The 23,464-nt window shown below is 44.2% G+C and overlaps 1 protein-coding gene across 2 annotated transcripts in view; it reads right to left on the bottom strand.

Annotated features, from left to right (window-relative positions):
- The window catches only part of PLA2G12A (phospholipase A2 group XIIA), a 42,718-nt gene extending 25,371 nt beyond the window's left edge, over window positions 1-17,347 (bottom strand). The window contains exons 1-2 of one of the 2 annotated variants that reach the window (XM_047091053.1): window positions 17,051-17,330; window positions 91-167 (exon numbers count right to left, since the gene is read on the bottom strand). In XM_047091053.1, the coding sequence (XP_046947009.1) occupies window positions 91-167; window positions 17,051-17,261 (288 nt within the window). In that variant the 5' untranslated portion in view covers window positions 17,262-17,330. Of the gene's footprint in view, window positions 1-90; window positions 168-17,050 lie in introns of both variants that reach the window. The other variant, XM_047091056.1, reaches the window with a different exon arrangement.
- Between the last annotated feature and the right edge of the window lie 6,117 nt (window positions 17,348-23,464).

Raw genomic sequence — 23,464 nt, forward strand, 5'->3', positions numbered from 1 at the left:
GAGAACATACTGACAGTCTTGCGTTATTAAGAGTACTTGCATAGCCTACCGATCATAAAACTTATCAAATAAGAAAATAATAATATTTACGTGAACACCAAACAGTGGGGAGCCACATCCATTAGGCGGGGAGGGTTTATACCCATAACGTGGGAAAGGCTTAGATCCTATAAAATAGAAATGGTATCATAATTAATTTTCAAATATGATAGAAAATACATATGCAAAAAGGTCTATGATGTGCTATGCTAGCCTTGGAAATATTTAATATTTAAATTTTTTTTCAATGTTTACTCATTTTTTTGAGAGACAGAGTGCAAGCAGGGGAGGGGCAGAGAGAGAGGGAGGCACAGAATCCAAAGCGGGCTCCAGGCTCTAAGCTGTCAGCACAGAGCCTGACGCAGGGCTCAAACTCACAAACTCACGAACTCATGATCATGACTTAAGCCAAAGCTGGACACTTAACCAACTGAGCCACCCAGGTGCCCTGGAAATATTTAATATTTAGATACTGACATAACTGACTGTCTTTATTCTAAGCCTAACCATACAAAAGCTTACTGTGGACTTCAGGAAATTTCAGAGGTTACTTGCCAGATTGGGTCCATATATATGACAGATAAATCCACCCTGTTTCCCTGTATATTCTAACACTTACATTTTGGTTAAAACCTTATAGGGCAAGAACGGTATACTCCCAAACTTCAGTTAATACTTCACTGCACACAAACCTCAATAACCATTAACTAACTAGTTTACTCACAGAGCTTGAAGCTGAGGAAGATGAGGTCATCCAATGAACATTTAATTACCTTAATGCCATTATAAGACATTACAGGACCACACATTCTAGCCTGCACTCCAGCCAACCATTTCACAAATATACCCCTTTTCCAGCTAAGGAATAATATCAGGAATAAAGATTGCTTGGTGAACCATATTACTACAGTTCTATTCTCCCTAACAGCACAATGGTTCAGTAACAAGGAGAAAGATGACTTTATCACAGCAATCTTAAATGCTGCAAAATATATCACAAATACCTCGCATGTAATATAGAAATGATTCCAATATACCCAACAGTCACCTAACTTTCTCTTGAAGGTTTCTCACAATCTTCCTACAGTGTCAAGAAATAGCCTATCCTATTGTGGAATAGCACTAACTGTTAAATTCTTTCCTGTTTCCTGTAAATTCTACCTATAAACAATCCTCTACCACCTGGGAAACACGAAACAAGCCGGGTTGTCTATCTTACATCATAATCCTTCCAACATTTGGGACTACCATTTATGTTTAATTCTAAAAGCAAAACATCCCCAGTTATTCCAAACACTTCCCCATAATTGCTTACTTAAGAGAGACACAAAGTATCCACCAACTCTCATTCAACTAATATTTACTACTATAAGACTTAAATAAAGATAAGTTTACCCTCCAAAAGTAAAGGGAGGGGGAAAAAAGCAACCCTTCCAGTAATCAGCCATCAAAATAAATAACTCCCTCAAAGTAAGGATCTAAAAATGGTTTGAGTTGCTAAGACTCACATGCTCGACTGAGGTGACAAAGAAGTAGAGCCTGAAGAGAGTATAAGCTCATGAAGATATAAAGCTTTAGCTTAGCCTGCCCCACTCAGTCTGAAGAACAGTATGTACAAAGAGAACAGTTATGACGGATCGAGGAACCAGGAGGCCAATGACAGAAGTTGGTCTTGTTTCTCCAGCACTGTCCAAGAAGGATGGTTGTTTCTGGGCCCTTGGAAAATGAAGGAACACACCTCATGCTGTCAGGGACGAGTCACTGTGATCCTTCAACTCCTACTTTTAGTCTTTCATTCTTAAGAAAACTATTAATGATTTGGCTATCCCCTGAAAGGGCCCACAGAGGGAGGATATACTAACCATTTGGAAGTCTTAATGGGCACCTCAAACTCAAAATGTACTTCCTGACATTCATCCCCAAACCTGCTCCATCCACAGTTCCCTCTTGTCAAGTAAAAGACTCCAAACTTCCTGGTGCTCAGGAAAAAAAACCTTAGCCATTTCTGACTCTCTCATTTTCTTATATCCCACATCCATGCCAACAGCATGTCCTGTTTGACTCTACCTTCAAAATATTCAGAATCTGGGCACCTGGGTGGCTCAGTCGGTTAAGCGTCTGACTTCAGCTCAGGTCATGATCTCACACTACGTGAGTTCGAGCCCCGCGTTGGGCTCTGTGCTGACAGCTCAGCTCTTGGAGCCCGCTTCAGATTCTGTGTCTCCCCCTCTCTCTGCTCCTCTCCTGCTCATGCTCCCTCTCTGTCTCAAAAATAAATAAAAACATTAAAAAAAAATATTCAGAATCTGATCACTCCTTACCACCTCCACTACTACCATCCTGCTTCAAGCCACGATGGATTACTGCCATAACCTCCTAATGTCTCCCTACTTTGCTCTCCCAACCCCACCCCATCTCCAACTATAGTCTATTCTCAACACTGAACCTGAGTGATCCTACTAAAATGTTAGATCAAGTCTTTCCTCTGCTCAAACCCCTCCAAGGGCTTCTCATCTTATTCAGAATAAAAGCTAAAATCCTTTCAATGCCTATAAATTCTGTATAGTTGGCTACACACACACCATGACTTCTCTGACCTCATCTCCTTACTATTCTCTCTCCTCTCCCTTTCTTCCACACTTCATTCCATCACCTATGACCTCTCTGTGGTTCCACACACACTCCAGGTCTACTCCGGCCTTCATGCCATTGACCCTGCTGTTCTATGAGGACGCTCTTTTTCCTCATATCTACAGTTATTCCTTCACTTTCTCAGCAAGGCCTTCTGTGACCATACCATTTGCAGCACGCATATCCTTTAAACATACTATATCATTAATCTACTTATTATCTGTCCCTCCCCATACTAAAATATTAATTCCTTTTAGGGCAAGAATTTTGTTTTGTACCTCCAAAGCCTAGAACAGTGCTGCTATATGGTTAGGTTCTCTATAAATATTTGTTGATGAATGAATGAATGAATGAATGAATGAATCAATGAGATGACTTGAAGGCAAATCCCCATGGCAGTTCTAATTATCCTTATAAATAAACTGGTACTGCTGCTTATCCTTCAGTCTCCTTTTTTTTTTTTTTTTTTAAATTTTTTTTTTCAACGTTTATTTATTTTTGGGACAGAGAGAGACAGAACATGAACGGGGGAGGGGCAGAGAGAGAGGGAGACACAGAATCGGAAACAGGCTCCAGGCTCTGAGCCATCAGCCCAGAGCCTGACGCGGGGCTCGAACTCACGGAGCGCGAGATCGTGACCTGGCTGAGGTCGGACGCTTAACCGACTGCGCCACCCAGGCGCCCCCCTTCAGTCTCCTTTTAGTTTGGTGACCATTAATCAACCTCCAAAGACTAATCACTTCTAGTTTGTCACATGTCTTTAAAATGTGCCATCTCAAACTGAACACTACTAGGTATGATGATGTATTAATACAGCCTAAGTGGGGCGCCTGGGTGGCGCAGTCGGTTAAGCGCCCGACTTCAGCCAGGTCACGATCTCGCGGTCCGTGAGTTCGAGCCCCGCGTCAGGCTCTGGGCTGATGGCTCAGAGCCTGGAGCCTGTTTCCGATTCTGTGTCTCCCTCTCTCTGCCCCTCCCCCATTCATGCTCTGTCTCTCTCTGTCCCAAAATTAAATAAACGTTGAAAAAAAAAATTAAAAAAAAAATACAGCCTAAGATAGTTAGCATATATTTTAGCTGTGTCTCAGTTGTAAGATACATCAGACAGTAGGAAAAAACAACCAGTTCTTTCTAAAATGAACTTTTTAATATCTCCTGCTAGACACTTAGCACTTCTACAGTTTAAATTTTGAGTCTAAGTATTAGATCATGAATCTCTTGTTAGATCATTTTTCAGGACTGTTCAGCACATGTTTTTTAAGTTTATTTTTTGAGAGAGACAGAGAGAGCGGGAGAGAGAGGGAATCCCAAGCAGGCTCTGCACTGTCAGCGCAGAGCCCAATGTGGGGCTTACACTCACAAACCATGAGATCATGTCCTGAGCCGAAACCAAGAGTGGGACACTTAACCGACTGAGCCACCCAGGTGCCCCTGTTCAACACATTTTAAATTTAGAGCTGTCTACCCAGTGTTGCTGCTCCCAGATATTCACAGATATGAGACACAGATATTAACCAGGGCAGAGGTCTGCTACACCCTGTCATAGATAAGCCCTCTCTATAAGCAGCCATGAAGTCATTAACCCAACCTTTTGGGTAGACTACTCAACCAGTTGTGACTTCATCTAAATCAAGTTTTCGCCAACCTACATTTCTCATGAGAGTATCATGAGAAACTAGCCATTTGATCTATGGTTTTCTTTGTCTTACCACATGAGAACTCTTTTCACTGAGTGGATGGAGGCTAGCTCAGCATCACATTCTTGGGGAAGCCATTCTATTTCCTTGAAGCTTCATCATGATGCTCTCTGTCAGGGGTTTTAACAACCAACTGTTCAGGGGCACCTGGGTGGCTCAGTCGGTTAAGTGTCCACCTTATAGCTCAGGTCATAATCTCCGGGTCATGAGATCGAGCCCCATATCAAGCTCCCTGCTCATTTTTTTTTTAAGTTTATTAATTTTGAGAGAGAGAGAGAGAGAGCAAGCAGAGGAGGGGTAGAGAGGGAGAGAGAAAATCCAAGCAGGCTCTGCACTGCCAGCACAGAGCCCCACACGGGGCTTGAACTCATGAACCATGAGATCATGACCTGAACTGAAATCTAGAATCAGATGCTTAACTGACTAAGCCACCCAAGTGCCCCAGAAATGTTTCTCTCTTGATGCTTTGTTTTATCATCTGTGTGGACAGAAAAAATCTAAAGATTTGCCTGGACTGAGGTTATGATAGATCTTTTCTACATATTTTTTAAAAACTTGATGTAAATACTTCCAAATAGACCAATTTCCTTCCAACTTCCTGAAAGCCACTGAAGCAGATGACTTGTCATAAAGGGAAGGCTGTTGCAATCCCTATCAAAATAACACAAGCTTTCTTCATAGAGCCAGAACAAACAATCCTAAAATTTGTATGGAACCATAAAAGGCCCCAAATAGCCAAAGCAATGCTGGAAAACAAAAACAAAAACCAAAGCTAGAGGCATCACAATCCCAGACTTCAAGATCTATTACAAAGCTGTAATCATTATGGTATTAGCACAAAAACAGACACACAAATCAATGGAACAGAATAGAGAACCCAGAAATGGACCCACAAATGTATGGCCAACTAATCTTTGACAAAGCAGGAAAGCATATCCAACTTGCTGAATCTCTTCAGCAAGTGGTGCTGGGAAAACTGGACAGCGACAGGCAGAAGGAACCTGGACCACTTTCTTACACCATACACAAAAACAAACTCAAAATGGATGAAAGACCTAAATGTAAGACAGGGAGCCATCAAAATCCTCGAGGAGAAAGCAGGCAAAAACTTCTTTGACGTTGGCCGCAGCAATTTCTTACTCAACACGTCTCCGGAGCAAAAATGAACTATTTGGGACCTCATCAAGATATTTCTGCAGGGTGAAAGAAACAATCAGCAAAACTAAAAGGCAACTGACAGAATGGGAGAAGATATTTGCAAATGATGTATCAGATAAAGGGTATCCACAATCTATAAAGAATTCATCAAATTCAACAACCCAAAAAACATATAATCCATGAAGAAATAGGCATAAGACATGAATAGAAACTTCTCCAAAGAAGACATCCAGATGGTTAACAGACACATGAAAGAAATGCTCAACATCACTCATCATCAGGGAAAAACAAATCAAAACCACCATGAGGTACCACCTCACACCAGTCAGAACGGCTCAAATTAACAACTCAAGCAATAACAGATGCTGGTGAGGATGTGGAGAAAGAGGATCTCTTTTCACTGCTGGTGGGAATGCAAACTGGTACAGTCACTCTAGAAAACAGTGTGGAGATTCCTCAAAAAATTAAAAATAGAACTACTGTATGACCCAGCAATTGCACTACCAGGTATTTATCCAAGGGTGTGCTGTTCTGAAGGGGCAGATGCACCCCAATGTTTACAGTAGTGATATCAACAATAGCCAGAGTATGGAAAGAGCCCAAATGTCCATCGACGGATGAATGGATAAATAAGATGTGGTGTATGTGTGTGTGTGTATGTGTGTGTGTGTGTGTGTGTGTGTATATATATATACACACACACACACACACATACACACAATGTAGTATTACTTGACAATCAAAAAGAATGAAATCTTGCCATCTGCAACTACGTGGATGGAACTGGAGGATATTATGCTAAGTGAAATTAGTCAGAGAAAGACAAATATCATATGACTTCATTCATATGATGAATTTAAGATACCAAACAGATGAACATAAGGGAAGGGAAGCAAAAATAATTATAAAAATTATAAAAAATAATTTAAAAAATTATTATAAAAAATATAAATTATAAAAACAGGGAGGGAGACAAAACATAAGAGACTGTTAAATGTATGGGGTGCCTGGGTGGCTCAGTCAGTTGAACGTCTGACTTCGGCTCAGGTCATGATCTCATGGTCTGTGGGTTTGAGCCCCGCGTCGGGCTCTGTGCTGACAGCTAAGAGCCTGGAGCCTGCTTCCGATCCTGTGTCTCCCTCTCTCTCTGCTCCTCCCCCACTCTCACTTTGTCTCACTCTGTCTCTCAAAAATAAATAAATGTAAACAAATTTAAAAAAAAAGAGAGACTCTTAAATATAGAGAACAAACAGAGGGTTGCTGGAGTGGTTGTGGGAAGGGGGATGGGCTAATTGGATATGGGGCATTAAGGAATCTACTCCTGAAATCACTGTTGCACTATATGATAACTTGGATGTAAATTAAAAAATAATTAATTAATTTAAAAAAAAAAAAAGAAAGAAAGGGAAGGCTGTTGGGTCAACCATCTCACCACTGCGCTCTATAGGAAACGCAGCGTAGAAATTCAAACCTGTTTTCCCAAACAAATGAGATTTTAATTGGTGATTACTAATCTGCAGAAGGTCCTTGTGCTACTTTATTTTTCTAGTCCATTCACTCTCCTATTTTCCTCAAATCTCCAACACTTCTATTCCCATCTTCTCTCTCAGCTATGATGATCTTGATTCCTACCTCACAGAGAAAAACCGAGGCAATCAAAAGAGAACCTGGCCATCTATCCACCTAATCATCATCTGTGCCTATATCGTCCACCTTTGTTCCTATTAAGAGAAAAATGTCCTCTGTGCTCTCGGCCAATCTATTTATATACTGGAACCCACTCCTGTCACTTACCTAAGGACATGATACGAATAGGTCTCCTTCCTCTCTCCCGTTATCAGTGTTTTCACTCTCTACTGAATCATCCTCAAAAGTATACATATATATTATTATTTTTCTTAATGACCTAAAAACTTTTTTCCACGTCTGCCCTATTACAGTTAATGGTAACCCCATCCTTCCAGTTATCCAGGCCAAAAACTTTGGATTCATTTTTTATTCTATTCACACCTTCCTTCTGAGCCATCAGCAGATCCTTTAGGCTCTTCCTTCAAAATGTATCCCAAAATCCAACCACTTCTCACTATCTGTATTGCTACAAACCTGTACAAAACCACCATCGTCTTTTGTCCGAATTCCTGCACTTGTCACCCTGCCTCCATTCTTGCTTCCCACCTTCCTGGACCCTTTTTATCCTTTGCACAACAGTCAAAGGGATCCTGTTAAAACATAAATCACTGAATAAATTTACTTATTTGTAATTCTAAAACATTTTACAAGCCAATTTTGTTTTATATTTTTCAGAAGAAATCAGAAAGTTTTCTTCCTCAAATCTTTTCTGTCAGGGAGAAAAAAAATTAAAAAACAAATAGCAACTCTCTAATTTGTTCTCCCAAATAACTTTACTTCAATCTCAATAAAGCCTTGTTCCCACACTAGGGAGGATGGCCAGAAGGGAGCAAGTCTCCATAACACCAATCCTTTTGATAAAACAAAGAAAACTGAATGCAACAAGTCTGTGTCCTTTAATCTGACCACCCTCTCCCTACTACTAAGTCTTTTTTTTTTTTTTAAAGCTCTTTACCACAACTATTAAACACCCCTGAATCACCATGCTCCCCTAGCTTTGGGATTTGTCTGTTTCTGTTTGGTTCTGATTTGGGCACCTGCATTCCAAAATACAGGAGAGGTTGAAACAGTGTTCTAGGAAGACTTCTCAGGTAACAGCAATTAAAGAACAATTTTCATTATGTTGGAATTATCAACATGGTGACTTGGAACTGAAAGGGCGGGCCTACGCCGGCCGACTCCATCTTGTTCTGTGTCCTTCACCTTGACCACACCTCCTCCCCTTGAATAACCCCCCCCCACCTGCCTAACAGGACTCGGACCCTTCCCCAGGACCCTTCCCCAGCCAATCGGCTGAGGCCATAGCCATTACCTCACCAACTGCCCCTAGGCCCCAATAAAACCTTTGTCCTTTTGAAACTCGCTCTCTCTCCCTGGTATCTCACTGTTGCGTCAGTGCAGGTAGGGGATTGAGCTCAAGCTAGATCGAATAAAGGCTCTTTTGCTTTTGCATCAGACTCGGCTCCCTGGTGGTCTTTGGGGATCACGAATTCTGGGCATAACATTTGGGGGCTCGTCCGGGATCCCTAAGACCCCCGAGGGACCCCCGACCCGGAGAGCCTGACTGGCCACAGTTAGTGTCTGTTTGTTCTGTCTTTTCTGTGTGAGCTCATTTCTGGAATTCTGGTAATGCCCTACGCAGTCTAAGTGGACGCACTGGAGGACCATGGGCCAGGAGTTTCAGAAGACATTCTGATCCTCCCTTCTGGAGGGATGTGGAATCCCCTCAAAGGTCTGAGACGAGGTGGGTCGCTCCCGCTGGTTGGCATGAGGCCGCCGTCTTTGGAGGGACGTGGAATCCCCTCATCGGTTTTGGAGGGACGTGGAATCCCCTCAAATGTCTAAGCTAGCTCTCAGTTTTGCTTCCATGGAGTTGGAAGACTTTCCAGGGGCCCTCTGTTTGTCTGTTTTTGTGTTTCTCTGTTTTGTTCTGTGGACTTATGGACAGACGTTATGGGACAGACTCAGACTACTCCTCTAAGTATTATGATTGATCACTTTAAGGATGTGAGGGGAAGAGCTAACAACCTCAGTGTGGAAATCCGAAAGGGTCGGTTGCAGTTTTTTTGTTCTAACGAGTGGCCAACTTTCAATGTCGGATGGCCACCAGAGGGGACCTTCGACCTCCCTACCATCCACCGAGTCAGGAGTACCATCTCTCAGTCTAAGACAGGCCATCTTGATCAGCTCCCTTACATTATCACTTGGCAGGACCTTGTAGAAGACCCACCCTCTTGGCTTAAGCCCTTCCTAGCCCCGCTCCCTCCGGAGCCAAAACCCATTCTTGCTTTGCAGGGGACAAAGAAGAAGAAAAGTCTTACCCAGCCTTCAGCACCCCTCTACCCTGTCCTACAGGGGGGTACTGAAGAAGAATTAATTTTTCCTCCCCCATATAACCCCTCTAGGATGCCGGAAGAACACCATCCTCCCCCTCCAGGGGAGGCAGACGCTGTTCCGAGAGCGGGAGGTGGAAACGCTCCAGTGGGAAGCCCGCCCTTTACCAGACAAAGGGCTCAGAAGGAGCAATCCGCCTCTGCCGCTGACTCCACTATTCTGCCCTGCGAGCCACCGGACCCCCAGACGCGGAGGGGAATCAGCCCCATCACTATTGGCCTTTCGTCACTAGTGACCTCTACAATTGGAAAGCGCAGAATCCTAAGTTTTCCGAGAAACTGGCAGGGCTTATTGATTTATTAGACTCTGTTCTTTTTACCCATCAGTCCACGTGGGACGATTGCCAGCAGCTTTTGCAGGTTCACGACTGAAGAAAGAGAAAGAATCCTCAATGAGGCCCGAAAACTAGTTCCGGGTGCAGATGGGAATCCCACCACCAACCAGGCTCAGATAGATGCCTCCTTCCCCTTAACTCGGCCCCAGTGGGATTTCAACACGGCAGAAGGTAAGGAGAGGCTCCGGGTCTACCGCCAGACTCTAATGGGGGGGGTCTCCAAATGGCTGCTAGAAAGCCAACCAATTTGGCCAAGGTAGGAAATGTACAACAGGGAAAAGATGAATCTCCGGCTGCCTTTTTAGAACGGATCATGGAGGCATTCCATACCTATACCCCTATGGATCCAGCGGCTCCGGAAAGCAAGGCAGCTGTTATCATGGCCTTTGTAAACCAATCGGCCATAGACATTAGGAGAAAATTACAGAAAATAGATAGACTAGGAGAAAAAAGTCTGCAGGACTTACTGGTGGTAGCCAAAAAGGTATATAATAACCGGGAGCCTCCTGAGGACGAGCAGGCTTGCGCCATGGCGGCTGCCAGCAGTTAGCAGACTCGAGACCTGGCCAGAATACTACTAGCTACTACTGCTGACTTCCCCGAGGAATGAGACCGCCGTCTCCGGCAGCTGGCAGACGATGCAAGAAAAGGTAAAGGAACCACCAAGGGGGGGAAGCAGAGGCTGCAGAAGGATCAGTGCGCATACTGCAAGGAGATAGGGCATTGGGCCCAAGATTGTCCAAAAAGGGCCGGCGGGAAGGGAAGCAAGACTGATCGAGTAAAAGTCCTAGAGCTAGATGAACTAAGTGATTAGGGGAGTCGGGGTTCGGACCCTCTCCCCGAACCCAGGGTAACTCTTAAAGTGGAGGGGACCCCTGTTGACTTCCTTGTCGACATCGGAGCACAACATTCGGTCCTCCGCACCCCACAAGGAAAACTAGCTAGCAAGAAGTCCTGGGTACAAGGGGCAACTGGTATGAGCCAGTATTCATGGACTACCTGAAGAACAGTAGATTTGGGGATGGGCCGGGTATCCCACTCCTTTATGGTAATACCAGAATGCCCCTACCCACTGTTAGGACGGGACTTACTGATCAAGATTGGAGCTCAGATAACTTTCAGACAAGGGGGGGCCTCAGGTCACCGATGGCAAGGGCCACCCCATCCAGGTCCTGACCATGAAACTGGAGGATGAATACCTCCTCCACCAGGAGGCACTCCCGAGAGAGGATAATATAGACAGATGGCTACAAGAATTCCCCTCGGTTTGGGCAGAGACGGGGGGGATGGGACTAGCCGCTCATAGGACCCCAGTCCTGGTAGAGCTCAAGCCAGGAGAGAGTCCGGTAAGGATCAAACAATACCCCATGTCTCAGGAGGCCCAGAAGGGGATCCAGCCACACATCTGGAGACTACGAAGCCTAGGGGTACTAGTTCCTTGCCAGTCTGCCTGGAACACCCCCTTACTGCCGGTCAAAAAGCCTCACACAAATGACTACCGACCGGTACAAGACCTCCGGGAAGTAAATAAGAGGGTCGCGGACATACACCCAACTGTTCCCAACCCATATACTCTCTTGAGCTCCTTGGCACCCTCCAGGGTCTGGTATACTGTACTAGATTTAAAGGACGCCTTCTTCAGTCTGCCGCTGGCACCCCAGAGCCAACCCTTGTTCACCTTTGAGTGGCATGATCCGGAGGAGGGCTACAGTGGGCAACTCACCTGGACACGGCTACCTCAGGGATTCAAAAATTCACCCACCATCTTCGACGAGGCACTACACGAGGACCTGGGTGAGTACAGAAGGGAGCACCCTGGCCTCACCCTTCTACAGTACATAGATGACATCCTGATTGCTGCCGACACGGCCAAAGACTGAGCAAGGGACCCAGGACCTGCTGGCTGCCCTGGGGGCCTTAGGGTACCGGGCATCCGTGAAGAAGGCTCAGATATGCAGGGAGAGGGTAAGTTACCTGGGATATATCCTGGAGGGCGGACAGCGGCGGTTATCAGATGCCAGAAAAGAAACTGTCCTAAAGATCCCTACTCCCACCTCCTGAAGAGAAGTGAGGGAATTCCTAGGATCAGCCGGCTACTGCCGCCAGAGGGGAAAACATTTAAATGGGCTGAAAAAGAAGAAACTGCCTTTAATCAGTTAAAAAAGGCCCTCCTAAGTACCCCAGCCCTGGGCCTACCAGACATTACGAAGCCCTTCCACCTTGTTGTAGACGAACATAAGGGAATAGCAAAAGGGGTTCTAACTCAAGCCTTAGGCCCCTGGAACTGCCCAGTGGCTTACCTGTCTAAGAAACTAGACCCAGTGGCTGCCGGCTGGCCGCCATGCCTAAGAATTATTGCGGCGACAGCACTCCTAGTCAAGGATGCAGACAAACTGACCCTAGGACAGGAGATCTGGATCATGACCCCACACGCCATTGAAGGGGTCCTGAGACAGCCTCCTGATAGATGGATGAGCAACACACGTGTGACTCATTACCAGAGCCTCCTACTCAACCTTCCATGAGTGCGGTTCCACCCCAGTGCAGCCCTCAATTCTGCAACCCTGCTGCCCGACCCTGACCTAGGTGCTCCACTACATGACTGTGCGGGAATCCTGGAACAAGTACATGGATTCCAGACGGACCTGACTGACCGGCCCCTCCCCGATGCCGGGGCTACTTGGTTCACTGATGGCAGCAGCTTTGTGCGAGACGGACACAGGTATGCGGGTGCAGCAGTGGTCACCAAAACGGACACCGTATGGGCGGAGGCTCTACCCTCCGGAACATCAGCCCAGTGAGCAGACCTCATAGCCCTCACCGAGGCGCTGATGCTGGGAGCTGGAAAACGGCTTAACATCTACACAGACAGCCGTTATGCATTTGCCACAGCTCATATTCATGGGGCAATTTATCAGGAGAGGGGGTTACTGACGGCAGAAGGACGGACTATAAAAAATAAGCAGGAGATACTTAACCTCCTTACGGCCTTATGGCTTCCTGCCAAGCTAGCCATTATCCACTGCCAAGGGCACCAAAAAGCTGATAACCCAGTAGCTAGAGGTAATCGAAAGGCTGACCAGGCAGCCAAGGCAGTAGCCCTTACTTCAGTCCCCACCATGACCATACAACTACTGGACCTGGGAGGCCCAGTTTTACCAGACCAGCCCAAATACTCCCAGGAGGATTTACAGCAGATCAAGAAACTCCCCATGGCCCAAGAGATAAAGGGATGGTGGTATACACCTAACAAGGAGCTCGTGCTGCCAGACCGACTCGGAGAGCACATGCGGGGCGCCTGGGTGGCGCAGTCGGTTAAGCGTCCGACTTCAGCCAGGTCACGATCTCGCGGTCCGTGAGTTCGAGCCCCACGTCAGGCTCTGGGCTGATGGCTCAGAGCCTGGAGCCTGTTTCCGATTCTGTGTCTCCCTCTCTCTCTGCCCCTCCCCCATTCATGCTCTGTCTCTCTCTGTCCCAAAAAAAAAAAAAAAAAAAAAAATATTAGAGCACATGCATCGGTCTACTCACATGGGGGCCCGAAAATGAAAAGACTTAATCCGACATGCCGGAATCAAGATTCACCAACAGGACACCAAAATAGAGCAAGTTGTATCTGCCTGCAAGACCTGCCAACTCACCAACACGAGAGCCACATCAAATAAGAAAGGAACCAGGCTCAGAGGCACCAGACCGGGAGCCCAATGGGAAGTCGACTTCACTGAAGTCAAACCAGGAAAGTATGGTTATAAATATCTTTTAGTATTTACAGACACCTTCTCTGGCTGGGTGGAAGCATACCCAACCAAGCATGAAACGGCTCAGACGGTGGCTAAGAAGCTACTAGAAGACATCTTACCCAGGTATGGTTTTCCTGCCATGGTAGGATCAGACAATGGACCAGCTTTTATCTCGCAGGTAACACAGGCAGTAGCCAAGGCGGTGGGGGCAAACTGGAAATTACATTGTGCTTATAGGCCCCAGAGCTCAGGACAGGTAGAAAGAATGAATAGAACCCTAAAAGAGACCCTTACCAAATTAACCATGGAGACTGGCGGGGACTGGGTGACTCTCCTACCGTACGCCCTTTACCGGGTTAGAAACACTCCTTACACTCTGGGTTTTACTCCCTACGAGATCATGTTTGTTTGGCAGGCCACCCCCTGTTATTCCCAGCCTTCGAGCTGAACTTATTGCTGAGTTTAAAGATCAAGAACTTTTTCTTTCCTTGAGAGGGCTCCAGAGGGCGCATGAGGACATTTGGCCGCGCCTCCGTGCCATCTAGGAGGCTGGCCCGACCCCGACACCTCATCAGTACAGGCCGGGAGACTGGGTCTATGTCAAGAGGCACCACCGAGAGACCCTCGAGCCACGCTGGAAGGGACCCTACATCGTGGTGCTGACAACCCCCACCGCTCTCAAAGTAGACGGCATCACAACCTGGATCCATCACACCCACGTTCGGCCAGCGGACCCCTCCTCGATCCGGAAGGACTTCGTCACGCGATGGGCCATCAGTCGGGACCAACACAACCCGCTCAAGCTCAAGCTACAGCGCATTCGACCCACCTAATATTGGTAACTCTGTCAACTCTGCTTGTCATTGCTCATGCTGCCGGGAGTCCCCACGCCCCCCAAGACATCACCTGGCAGATCAGAGACACCAGCTCGGGGACAATACTTAATCAGACCTCCCAGAGCCACCCCAGGGACACTTGCTTCCCAGAACTTTGCATAAACCTCCAAACTCTGTTCCCCTTGTCACCATAAATGCAGCCGGTCCCATGATTGGGTCCCTAAGCTACATGACAAGGGGGGAATGAAAGGGCGGGCCTACGCCGGCCGACTCCATCTTGTTCTGTGTCCTTCACCTTGACCACACCTCCTCCCCTTGAGTAACCCCCCCCCCTCACCTGCTTAACAGGACTCGGACCCTTCCCCAGGACCCTTCCCCAGCCAATCGGCTGAGGCCATAGCCATTACCTCACCAACTGCCCCTAGGCCCCAATAAAACCTTTGTCCTTTTGAAACTCGCTCTCTCTCCCTGGTATCTCACAGCTGCGTCGGTGCAGGTAGGGGATTGAGCTCGAGCTAGCTCGAATAAAGGCTCTTTTGCTTTTGCATCGGACTCGGCTCCCTGGTGGTCTTTGGGGATCACGAATTCTGGGCATAACAGGAACCACAGTCCTATAAGCAGACAGCATTTACTAAGACACAAAAGGATGTTCACTGAAGAATGTCATTTCCTAAATTTTCAAGTTCATTTGTGGTTTCTTTTTTTTGTGCCGGAGATCTTGCTCAAAACTCCACATGGTAAATTTAGTGGGGCTTGTTGAAGATAAAAAGGGTTAAGTAATACGAAAGATTAAAGTCATCTTTATAACAGGAATAGTATCCAATCAAATGCAGAGATATTTTAAATGTAAATAAACTCTAGAACCCTTGATTCCTAACAAGTAAATGAAGACTGCTCCTTCCAAGCTTTTCCTATCTCAATAAATGGCAACTACATCCTTCCCTTGGTTCAGGCCAAAACCTTCCGAGTCATCCTTGACTAGCCTTTCTCCGCAGGTCCTTTACACCTGCCCTTCTCTCTGCCTATAGGGTTCCTTCTCCAGATAATCACAGTGTCGTCACCTTCACCATTTTCAGATTTCTTCTCAAATATTATCTTATCAGTGAGACCTTCCCTGAACAACCTATTTAAATGAGTAAACTGCCTACCAACACAGCCACTGCTGTTTTTACTATTGTTCTCTAAACCTACATATACTTCAGACCTACATATACTGCATATTTGGTTTTTACTTGTTGTTTAGTTTACTGACTGCCTCTCCCCACCAGAATGTAAGCTGCATGATGAATTCTGTGTATTCTCTATTGCTGAATCTCCAATTGGTAGAACACTTGAGAACTAACAGGCACTCAAGTATTTGTATCATGACTAAGTAAAATTATGATATCTGACTCAGGAAAGGCAACCATTTAATCTTCATATAATTCACTTACTCCTCCCAATAAGCTCTACAACGACAAAAACATCCTTCCTGACTGCAAACTGGTGACATTTAGGCGTAAATTTTGGAAGGAAACATTTTGCACCTCGTAGCATACAAGATATGGCTCATTCTTTAATTCCATTAACATAAAACTGGAAATTATTTTGAGAATTACAGGCAGCAGGTGGCATCACAATTTTACATTAAAGAGATTTATTTTAAATTCACCTACATCCAAACTGGTTTTACCATTAGTCACTGAGTTCCCCATTACTTTGAGCTGCCAAGCATTAAATGAACTAGGCCCAGACTTCATCTCTTATTTGAAATATGATCTCCCTAACAAAATCGTGACATTTTGAATTTCCAAAGAGAAGCCCTACTATCATATCTGAACTGTTACAATATTTAAACATTCAAAAAAAGGAAGTGCTTGAAAAGATTTATGCTGAGATAGAGTTTATTTTAACCAAAATGCCCCAAACAAGTTCTCAGATTCAAACAAAATTAAAGTTAAAAAATATGAAAAAGCAAACCAAAACAATAATATTAGTATTAATCATTACTAATTGGAAGAGGCGCCACTGATAACCAAGGAAAGAAAATTCCTACCAAGTCGTGATAGACAATTTCTCCAAGAGTTATCACAACTTTCTCAACAGAGCACACTAAAATGTCTGTACAAAGGTCGTAATTTATTTTCTGTAGCTCTGCAGAAAAAAAAAGAAATTAAAACCAATTACTGAGAAAGTTACAACGTCATGATTAAAATTCTCGGTATATTCTGCATGTTCAGCTGACTAACAGCGCTAAAATACAGAGCTAAAATCAGTCGGTTCCACTCCATTTCCATGACGAGTACGTCACAAAGTTCTTAGGCAACTTTGGGCAATAGCAAAAGAAAAAAATAAGAAAGAAAAGGTAGTAATGGGAAAAAAAATGAAAACGGGACGGAGAGTATACCCTCAGGTGACCTCTTACATCCTAACAATTGTGGTGCGAACTTCTAACCTGATTGCTCAATCACAAGAACGGGAAGATTCTAGCAGTGATTAAGATTTTCCAGGCTAGAGGACAACGTCAAGGTGTGCCCTGCATCTCCCACTTCCACTGCCTCCGTCCCCGCAACACCCTGAAATTGAGGGCCTCGCAGGGCCTGGGCTCCCTCTCACCGTCATTGCACTTATACTGGCAGAGCCCGTCCTCGCCTCCCAGGAGGTCCAAGGCGGCGTTCAGGTACGTGTCTATCTTGTGAACGCCGTTCCGGATGGTCTTCAGGGTGGCCCTCCAGTCGGTGGTCTGGGCCTGCTCCTGGCACCTGAGAGCTGCGGGCAGGAAGAGGAGTAGCAGGAGAGCGAGCGCGGGCCGCGGGAGCAGGGCCATCAGCGCTGCGCCGGGCCGTGCCCCCACGGAGCCCACGGGGCGCCTTGGAAGCGGCGCCAGCCCCCAGCTGCTAAGTCCCCAGCAGACTACATGCCCACGCCTCCTTCCGAACTGGGAGGCGGGCCCTCACCGCCTTTACTGAGCTCCCGCGGGGAGGCGGTGCCGTTGCCAAGACGCGAGACACTGCGCACGCGCTGACCTAGTCCCTACTGTGCGCCTGCGCCAGGGCGTGGCGCGTCAGAAGCTGGAGAAAGCGCGAGTGCGGGGCTGCCGTGGTTTCCACCGCGTGGTAGTAGTTCCCACTTCGCGCCTCCGCCTGGGCTTTGGTTAGTATTGCCTGAGGGTGTAGTATTAACTCAATACCGGTGTCGGGCACCATCCCCCAAGGAGGCTGACTAAATCCGTACCGAGTGGCTGTGACCGTTGGGTTTTTTTTTAAAGCCCCCTCCCGGGTGGTTGTAGGGTGCAGCCAGGACAGGTTCAGCCCAGCAGTTCCCTCCCCAACACGTTTCGTGGGACATCTTTTCGGGGTGTTCACCGTAGGAGAAATGAGTTCCCGTGGCCCTTACGGAGGCGAGGGGTACAGCTGAGTTTTCTGTTTGAAATCGCTATTCTGCCTGAGAGGTGGAACCGAATCCAGAACTACCTCCTCGCGTTCTCGCCCGGTCTTCTAGACCCGCTGTGGCTGCGGCTGGAAGAGCGTGAGCCAGACAGGTCGATACTAGGCGGAGGTGGTGCCTGACTGGCAAGCATGAGCTAGAAGCTCCTTTAGAAATTCTGGAAGAAGAAAATAGTTGGACAATAAAAAGTGTTTTCTTTCTTGGTAAGGAAGAAACAGTACTCTATACTTGGATACAGTTAAAAAAACAAAAAAACTTTTAAACATGGTTTTCCTACTCAACATATTTTCTAACTTGATAACTACCGTGACGTTTCTCAGTATTTTTCCCTGCGCTATGCAGAATCCTTAAATAACAATTGCAGTGGTTGCCAAAGCTATAAATATCTGATTATCTTAGTATCCCAGAAGTTTCCAAGAATTTCACAGTAAGATCAAGGGCAATATTGCAAGTATTCGGTGTGTATTTTCTTATTAAAATTACCAATAAATTATAGCTTGGCGTTTTGTGTTTGTCACAAGCTTCATAAGTATAATAAATGTGCACTTTAGAGTTCGTAAGAATCATATCCTTCTTTATTGAGAACTTACTCTGTGCCATGCACTTCACATACACAATCTCTCACATTCAGAACACCGCTTTACAAGGATGCAGACTTTGGGTAAGTTAGAAAAAGCTGTCTCTCTCCACAGAAAACAGATGGATGTAGGTTAACCCCAGCCTGCCACCCTCAGCCAGGTGTCCCTGGGCTATGATCAACTCACCACAATGGAGGATGGGAGACAGGTGCCTAGGGATGGAATCAAGGTACAGAGAAGTCTGTGAAGTATCCAGTCAAACCAGGAGCTATTTTTACCTCACGAGATGCCAAAGATTTTTGTTTCTTCCTTTTTGTACAGAATATACCAAAACATTCAGAAAAGGGAGCATAGAATTTTTTTTTTTTTTTAAGCTTTCTGGAGCATTGGTTTTCTCATCTCTAGTGTGGGTGTTGAATTAGACTATCTCTGGAGTCCCACCTAGTTCCACCTCCCAAACCCTTAAACCGGGTTTGGTTCTTTGAAGTCTTGAGAGAAACTCTCCCGTATGTGAGCATATCTTCCACAAGAAAAGAGAGAATGCAATAACCTGATTCCAACCCTTAGTAACCGAACCTCCAAAGGCTTTCCTTTTTTCTTTTCTCTATTCATTTACTCCTTGGTGATCTCATCTGATTTCTTTCTTTCTTTTCTTTTTTTTTAGATTTATATCCAAGTTAGCATATTGTGCAATAATGACTTCAGGAATAGAATCCAGTGATTCATTCCCTACATATAACACCCAGTGCTCATCTCAACAAGTGTCCTCCTTAATGTCCTTTGCCCACTTAGCCCATCCCTCCAGCAACCCTCAGTTTGTTCTCTATATTTAAAAGTCTCTTGTGTTTTGGGGTGCCTGGGTGGCTCAGTTGGTTGACCGTCCAACTTCGGCTCAGGTCATGATCTCACAGCTCGTGAGTTTGATCCCTGCGTCGGGCTCTGTGCTGACAGTTTGGAGCCTGGAGCCTGTTTCAGATGCTGTGTGTCCCTCTCTCTCTGCCCCTAACCCACTTGCATTCTGTCTCTGTCTCTCTCAAAAATAAACAGTAAAAAAAAAAAAGTCTTGGGAATGCAAGCTGGTGCAGCCACTCTGGAAAAACAGTATGGAGGTTCCTCAAGAAACTAAAAATAGAACTACCCTATGACCCAGCAATTGCACTACTAGGCATTTATCCAAGGGATACAGGTATGCTATTTCGAAGGGACACATGCACCTCAATGTTTATAGTCACACTATCTACAATAGCTAAAGTATGGAAAGAGCCCAAATTTCCATCAATGGATGAATGGATAAAGAAGATGTGCATATATATACAATGCAGTATTACTCAGCAATCAAAAAGAATGAAATCTTGCCATTTGCAACTACATGGGTGGAACTAGAGGGTATTATGCTAAGCAAAATTAGTCAGAGAAAGACAAAAATCATATGACTTCACTCATATGAGGACTTTAAGAGACAAAACAGATGAACATAAGGGAAGGGAAACAAAAATAATGTAAAAACAGGGAGGGGGACAAAACAGAAGAGACTCATAAATATGGAGAACAGAGGGTTACTGGAGGGGTTGTGGGAGGGGGGTAGGCTAAGTGGGTAAGGGGCATTAAGGAATCTACTCTTGAAATCATTGTTTCACTAATTTGTATGTAAATTTAAAAAATAAAAAAATAAAAAGTCTCTTCTGTTTTGCCCCTTCCCTGTTTTCATATTATTTTTTCCCTTCCCTTCCGTTCGTTTTGTATCTTCAATTCCACGTATGAGTGAAGTCATATGATATTTGTGTTTCTCTGTCTGATTTATTTCACTTAGCATGAGACCCTCCAGTTGCATCCACATTGTTGCAAATGACAAGATTTCATTCTTTTTGACTGCCGAGTAATACTCCATTGTGTGTGTGTGTGTGTGTGTGTGTGTGTGTGTGTGTGTGTGTGTTGTGTATACCACATCTTTATCCATTCATCAGTTGATGGACATTTGGGCTCTTTCCATATTTTGGCTGTTGAAGCACTCCTATAAACATTGGGGTGCATGTGCCCCTTTGAAATAGCACACCTTTGGATAAATAACTAGTAGTGCAATTGGTGGGTCATGCAGTAGTTCTATTTATAATTTTTTGAAGAACCTCCATACTATTTTCCAGAGTGGCTGCACCAGTTTGCATTCTCACCAGCAATGCAAAAGTGTTTCTCTTTCTCTGCATCCTTGCCAGTACCTGTTGCCTGAGTTGTTAATTTTAGTTACTCTGACTGGTGTGAGGTGGTATCTCATTGTGGTTTTGATTTGTATTTCTCTAATGATGAGTGATGTTGAGCGTTTTTCATGTGTCTGTTAGCCATCTGGATGGCTTCTTTGGAAAGGTGTCTATTCATGTCTTTTGCCCATTTCTTCACTGCATTATTTGTTTTTTGGGGGGTGTTGAGTTTGGTAAATTCTTTGTAGATTTTTGATATTAACCCTTTATCTGATATGTCATTTGCAAATATCTTCTCCCATTCTGTCAGTTGCCTTTTAGTTTTGCTGATTGTTTCTTCCACCCTACAGAAGTATCTTGATAAAGTCTCAATAGCTCATTTTTGCTTTTGTTTCCCTTGCCTCTGGAGACGTGTTGAGTACGAAGTTGTTGTGGCCAAGATTAAAGACGTTTCTGCCTGCTGTCTCCTTGAGAATTTTGATGGCTTCCTGTCTTATGCTTAGGTTTTTCATCCATTTTGAGTTTATTTTTGTGTATTGTGTAAGAAAGTGGTCCAGGTTCATTTTTCTGCAATGTTGCTGTCCAGGTTTCCCAGCACCATTTGCTGAAGAGACTGTCTTTATTCCATTGGATATTCTTTCCTGCTTTGTCAAAGCCATATGTTTGTGGGTCCATTTCTAGGTCCTCTATTCTGTTCCATTGATCTGAGTGTCTGTTTTTGAGCCACTACTATTACTGTCTTGATGATTACAGCTTTGTAATAGATCTTGAAGTCTGGGATTGTGATGCTTCCAGCTTTGGTTTTTTTTCTTTCTTTTTTTTTTCAGCATTGCTTTGGCTACTTGGGGTCTTTTCTGGTTCCATATAAATTTTAGGATTGTTTGTTCTAGCTCTGTGAAGAATGCTGGTGTTATTTTGATAGGATTGCATTGAATATGTAGATTGTTTTGGGTAGTGTTGACATTTTAACAATGTTTGTTCTTCCAATCCATGAGCATGGAATATTTTCCCATTGTTTTGGTGTCATCTTCAATTTCTTTCATAAGCTTTCTATAGTTTTCAGTGTATAGGTTTTTCACCTCGGTAGTTAGGTTTATTCCTAGGTACTTTATGGGTTTTGGTGCAATTGTAATAGGATCGAGTCCTTGATTTTCCTTTCTGCTGCTTCATTATTGGTGTATAGAAATACAACCAATTTCTGTGCATTGATTTTATATCCTGCAACTTTGCTGAATTCATGAATCAGTTCTAGCAGGTTTTTTGGTGGAATCTTTTAGGTTTTCCATACAGAGTATCATGTTGTCCATGAAGAGTGAAAGTTTGACTTCCTACTGGCTGATTTGGATGCCTTTTATTTCTTTATGTTGTCTGATTGATGAGGATATGTTGAATAACAGTGGGGAGAGTGGACATCTTTGTCATGTTCCTGACCTTAGGGGGAAAGCTCTCAATTTTTCCCCATTGAGATTGAATTAACAGTGGGTCTTTTGTATATGGCTTTTATGATCTTGAGATATGATCCTTCTATCCCTACTTTCTTGAGGGTTTTCATCAAGGAAGGATGCTGTATTTTGTCAAATGCTTTCCCTGTGTCTATTGAGAGGATCATGTGTTTCTTGTCCTTTCTTTTATTAATGTAATGTATCACATTGGTTGATTTTCAGATATTGAATTAGCCCTGCATCCCAGGTATAAATCCTACTTGATTATGGTGAATAATTTTTTTAATGCATTGTTGGATCCAGTTGGCTAGTATCTTATTGAGAATTTTTGCATCAGTGTTCATCAGGGAAATTAGTCTATAGTTCTTCTTTTTAGTGGGGTCTTTGTTTGGTTTTGGGATCAAGGTAATGGTGGCCTCATAAAATGAGTTTGGAAGTTTTACTTCCATTTCTATTTTTTGGAACAGCTTCAAAAGAATAGGAGTTAATTCTTCTTTCAATGTTTGGTAGAATTCCCCTGGAAAGCCATTGGCCCTGGACTTTTGTTTTTTGGGAGGTTTTTGATTACTAATTCAATTTCTTTACTGGTTATAAGTCTGTTCACATTCTCTATTTCTTCCTGTTTTAGTTTTGGTACTGTATATGTTTCTTGGAATTTATCCATTTCTTCCAGATTGCCCAACTTATTGGCATATAATTGCTCATAATATTCTTATGATTGTTTCTATTTCTGCAGTGTTGGTTGTGATCTCTCCTCTTTCATTTTTTATTTTATTCATTTAGGTCCTTTCCTTTTTCTTTTTGATCAAACTAGCTAGGTGTTTATCAATTTTGTTAATTTTTTTCAAAGAACCAGCTCCTGGTTTCATTAATATTCTTTTTTTCTTTTTTTAATTTTCTATAGCATTGATTTATGCTCTAATTGTTATTATTTCCTGTCTTTTCTGTTTTTGGGTTTTATTTGCTGTTATTTTTTCAGTTCTTTAAGGTGTAAGGTTACGTTGTGTATCTGAGACCTTTATTCCTTCTTAAGGAAGGCCTGTATTGCTATATCTTGCCTCTTAGGACTGCCTTAGCTGCATCCCAGAGGTTTTGGGCTGTCATGCTATCTCATTTTCATTGGCTTCTATGTACTTGTTAATTTCCTCTTTAATTTTTTTGGTTAACCCATTCATTCCTTAGTAGGATGTTCTTTAATCTCCAAGTATTTGTTGTCTTTCCAAATTTTTTCTTGTGATTGATTTCGAGTTTCATAGTATTGTGGTCTGAAAATATGCATAGTATGATCTCAATCTTTTTGATCTTGTTGAGGGCTGATTTGTCACCCAGTATGTGATCTATTCTGGAAAATGTTCCATGTGCACTCAAAAA

This window comes from Lynx rufus, unplaced genomic scaffold (genome assembly GCF_022079265.1).
Source record: "Lynx rufus isolate CCGP_SWC_20201006 ecotype Redwood Valley unplaced genomic scaffold, mLynRuf1.p SCAF_3, whole genome shotgun sequence".
NCBI lineage: Eukaryota > Metazoa > Chordata > Mammalia > Carnivora > Felidae > Lynx > Lynx rufus.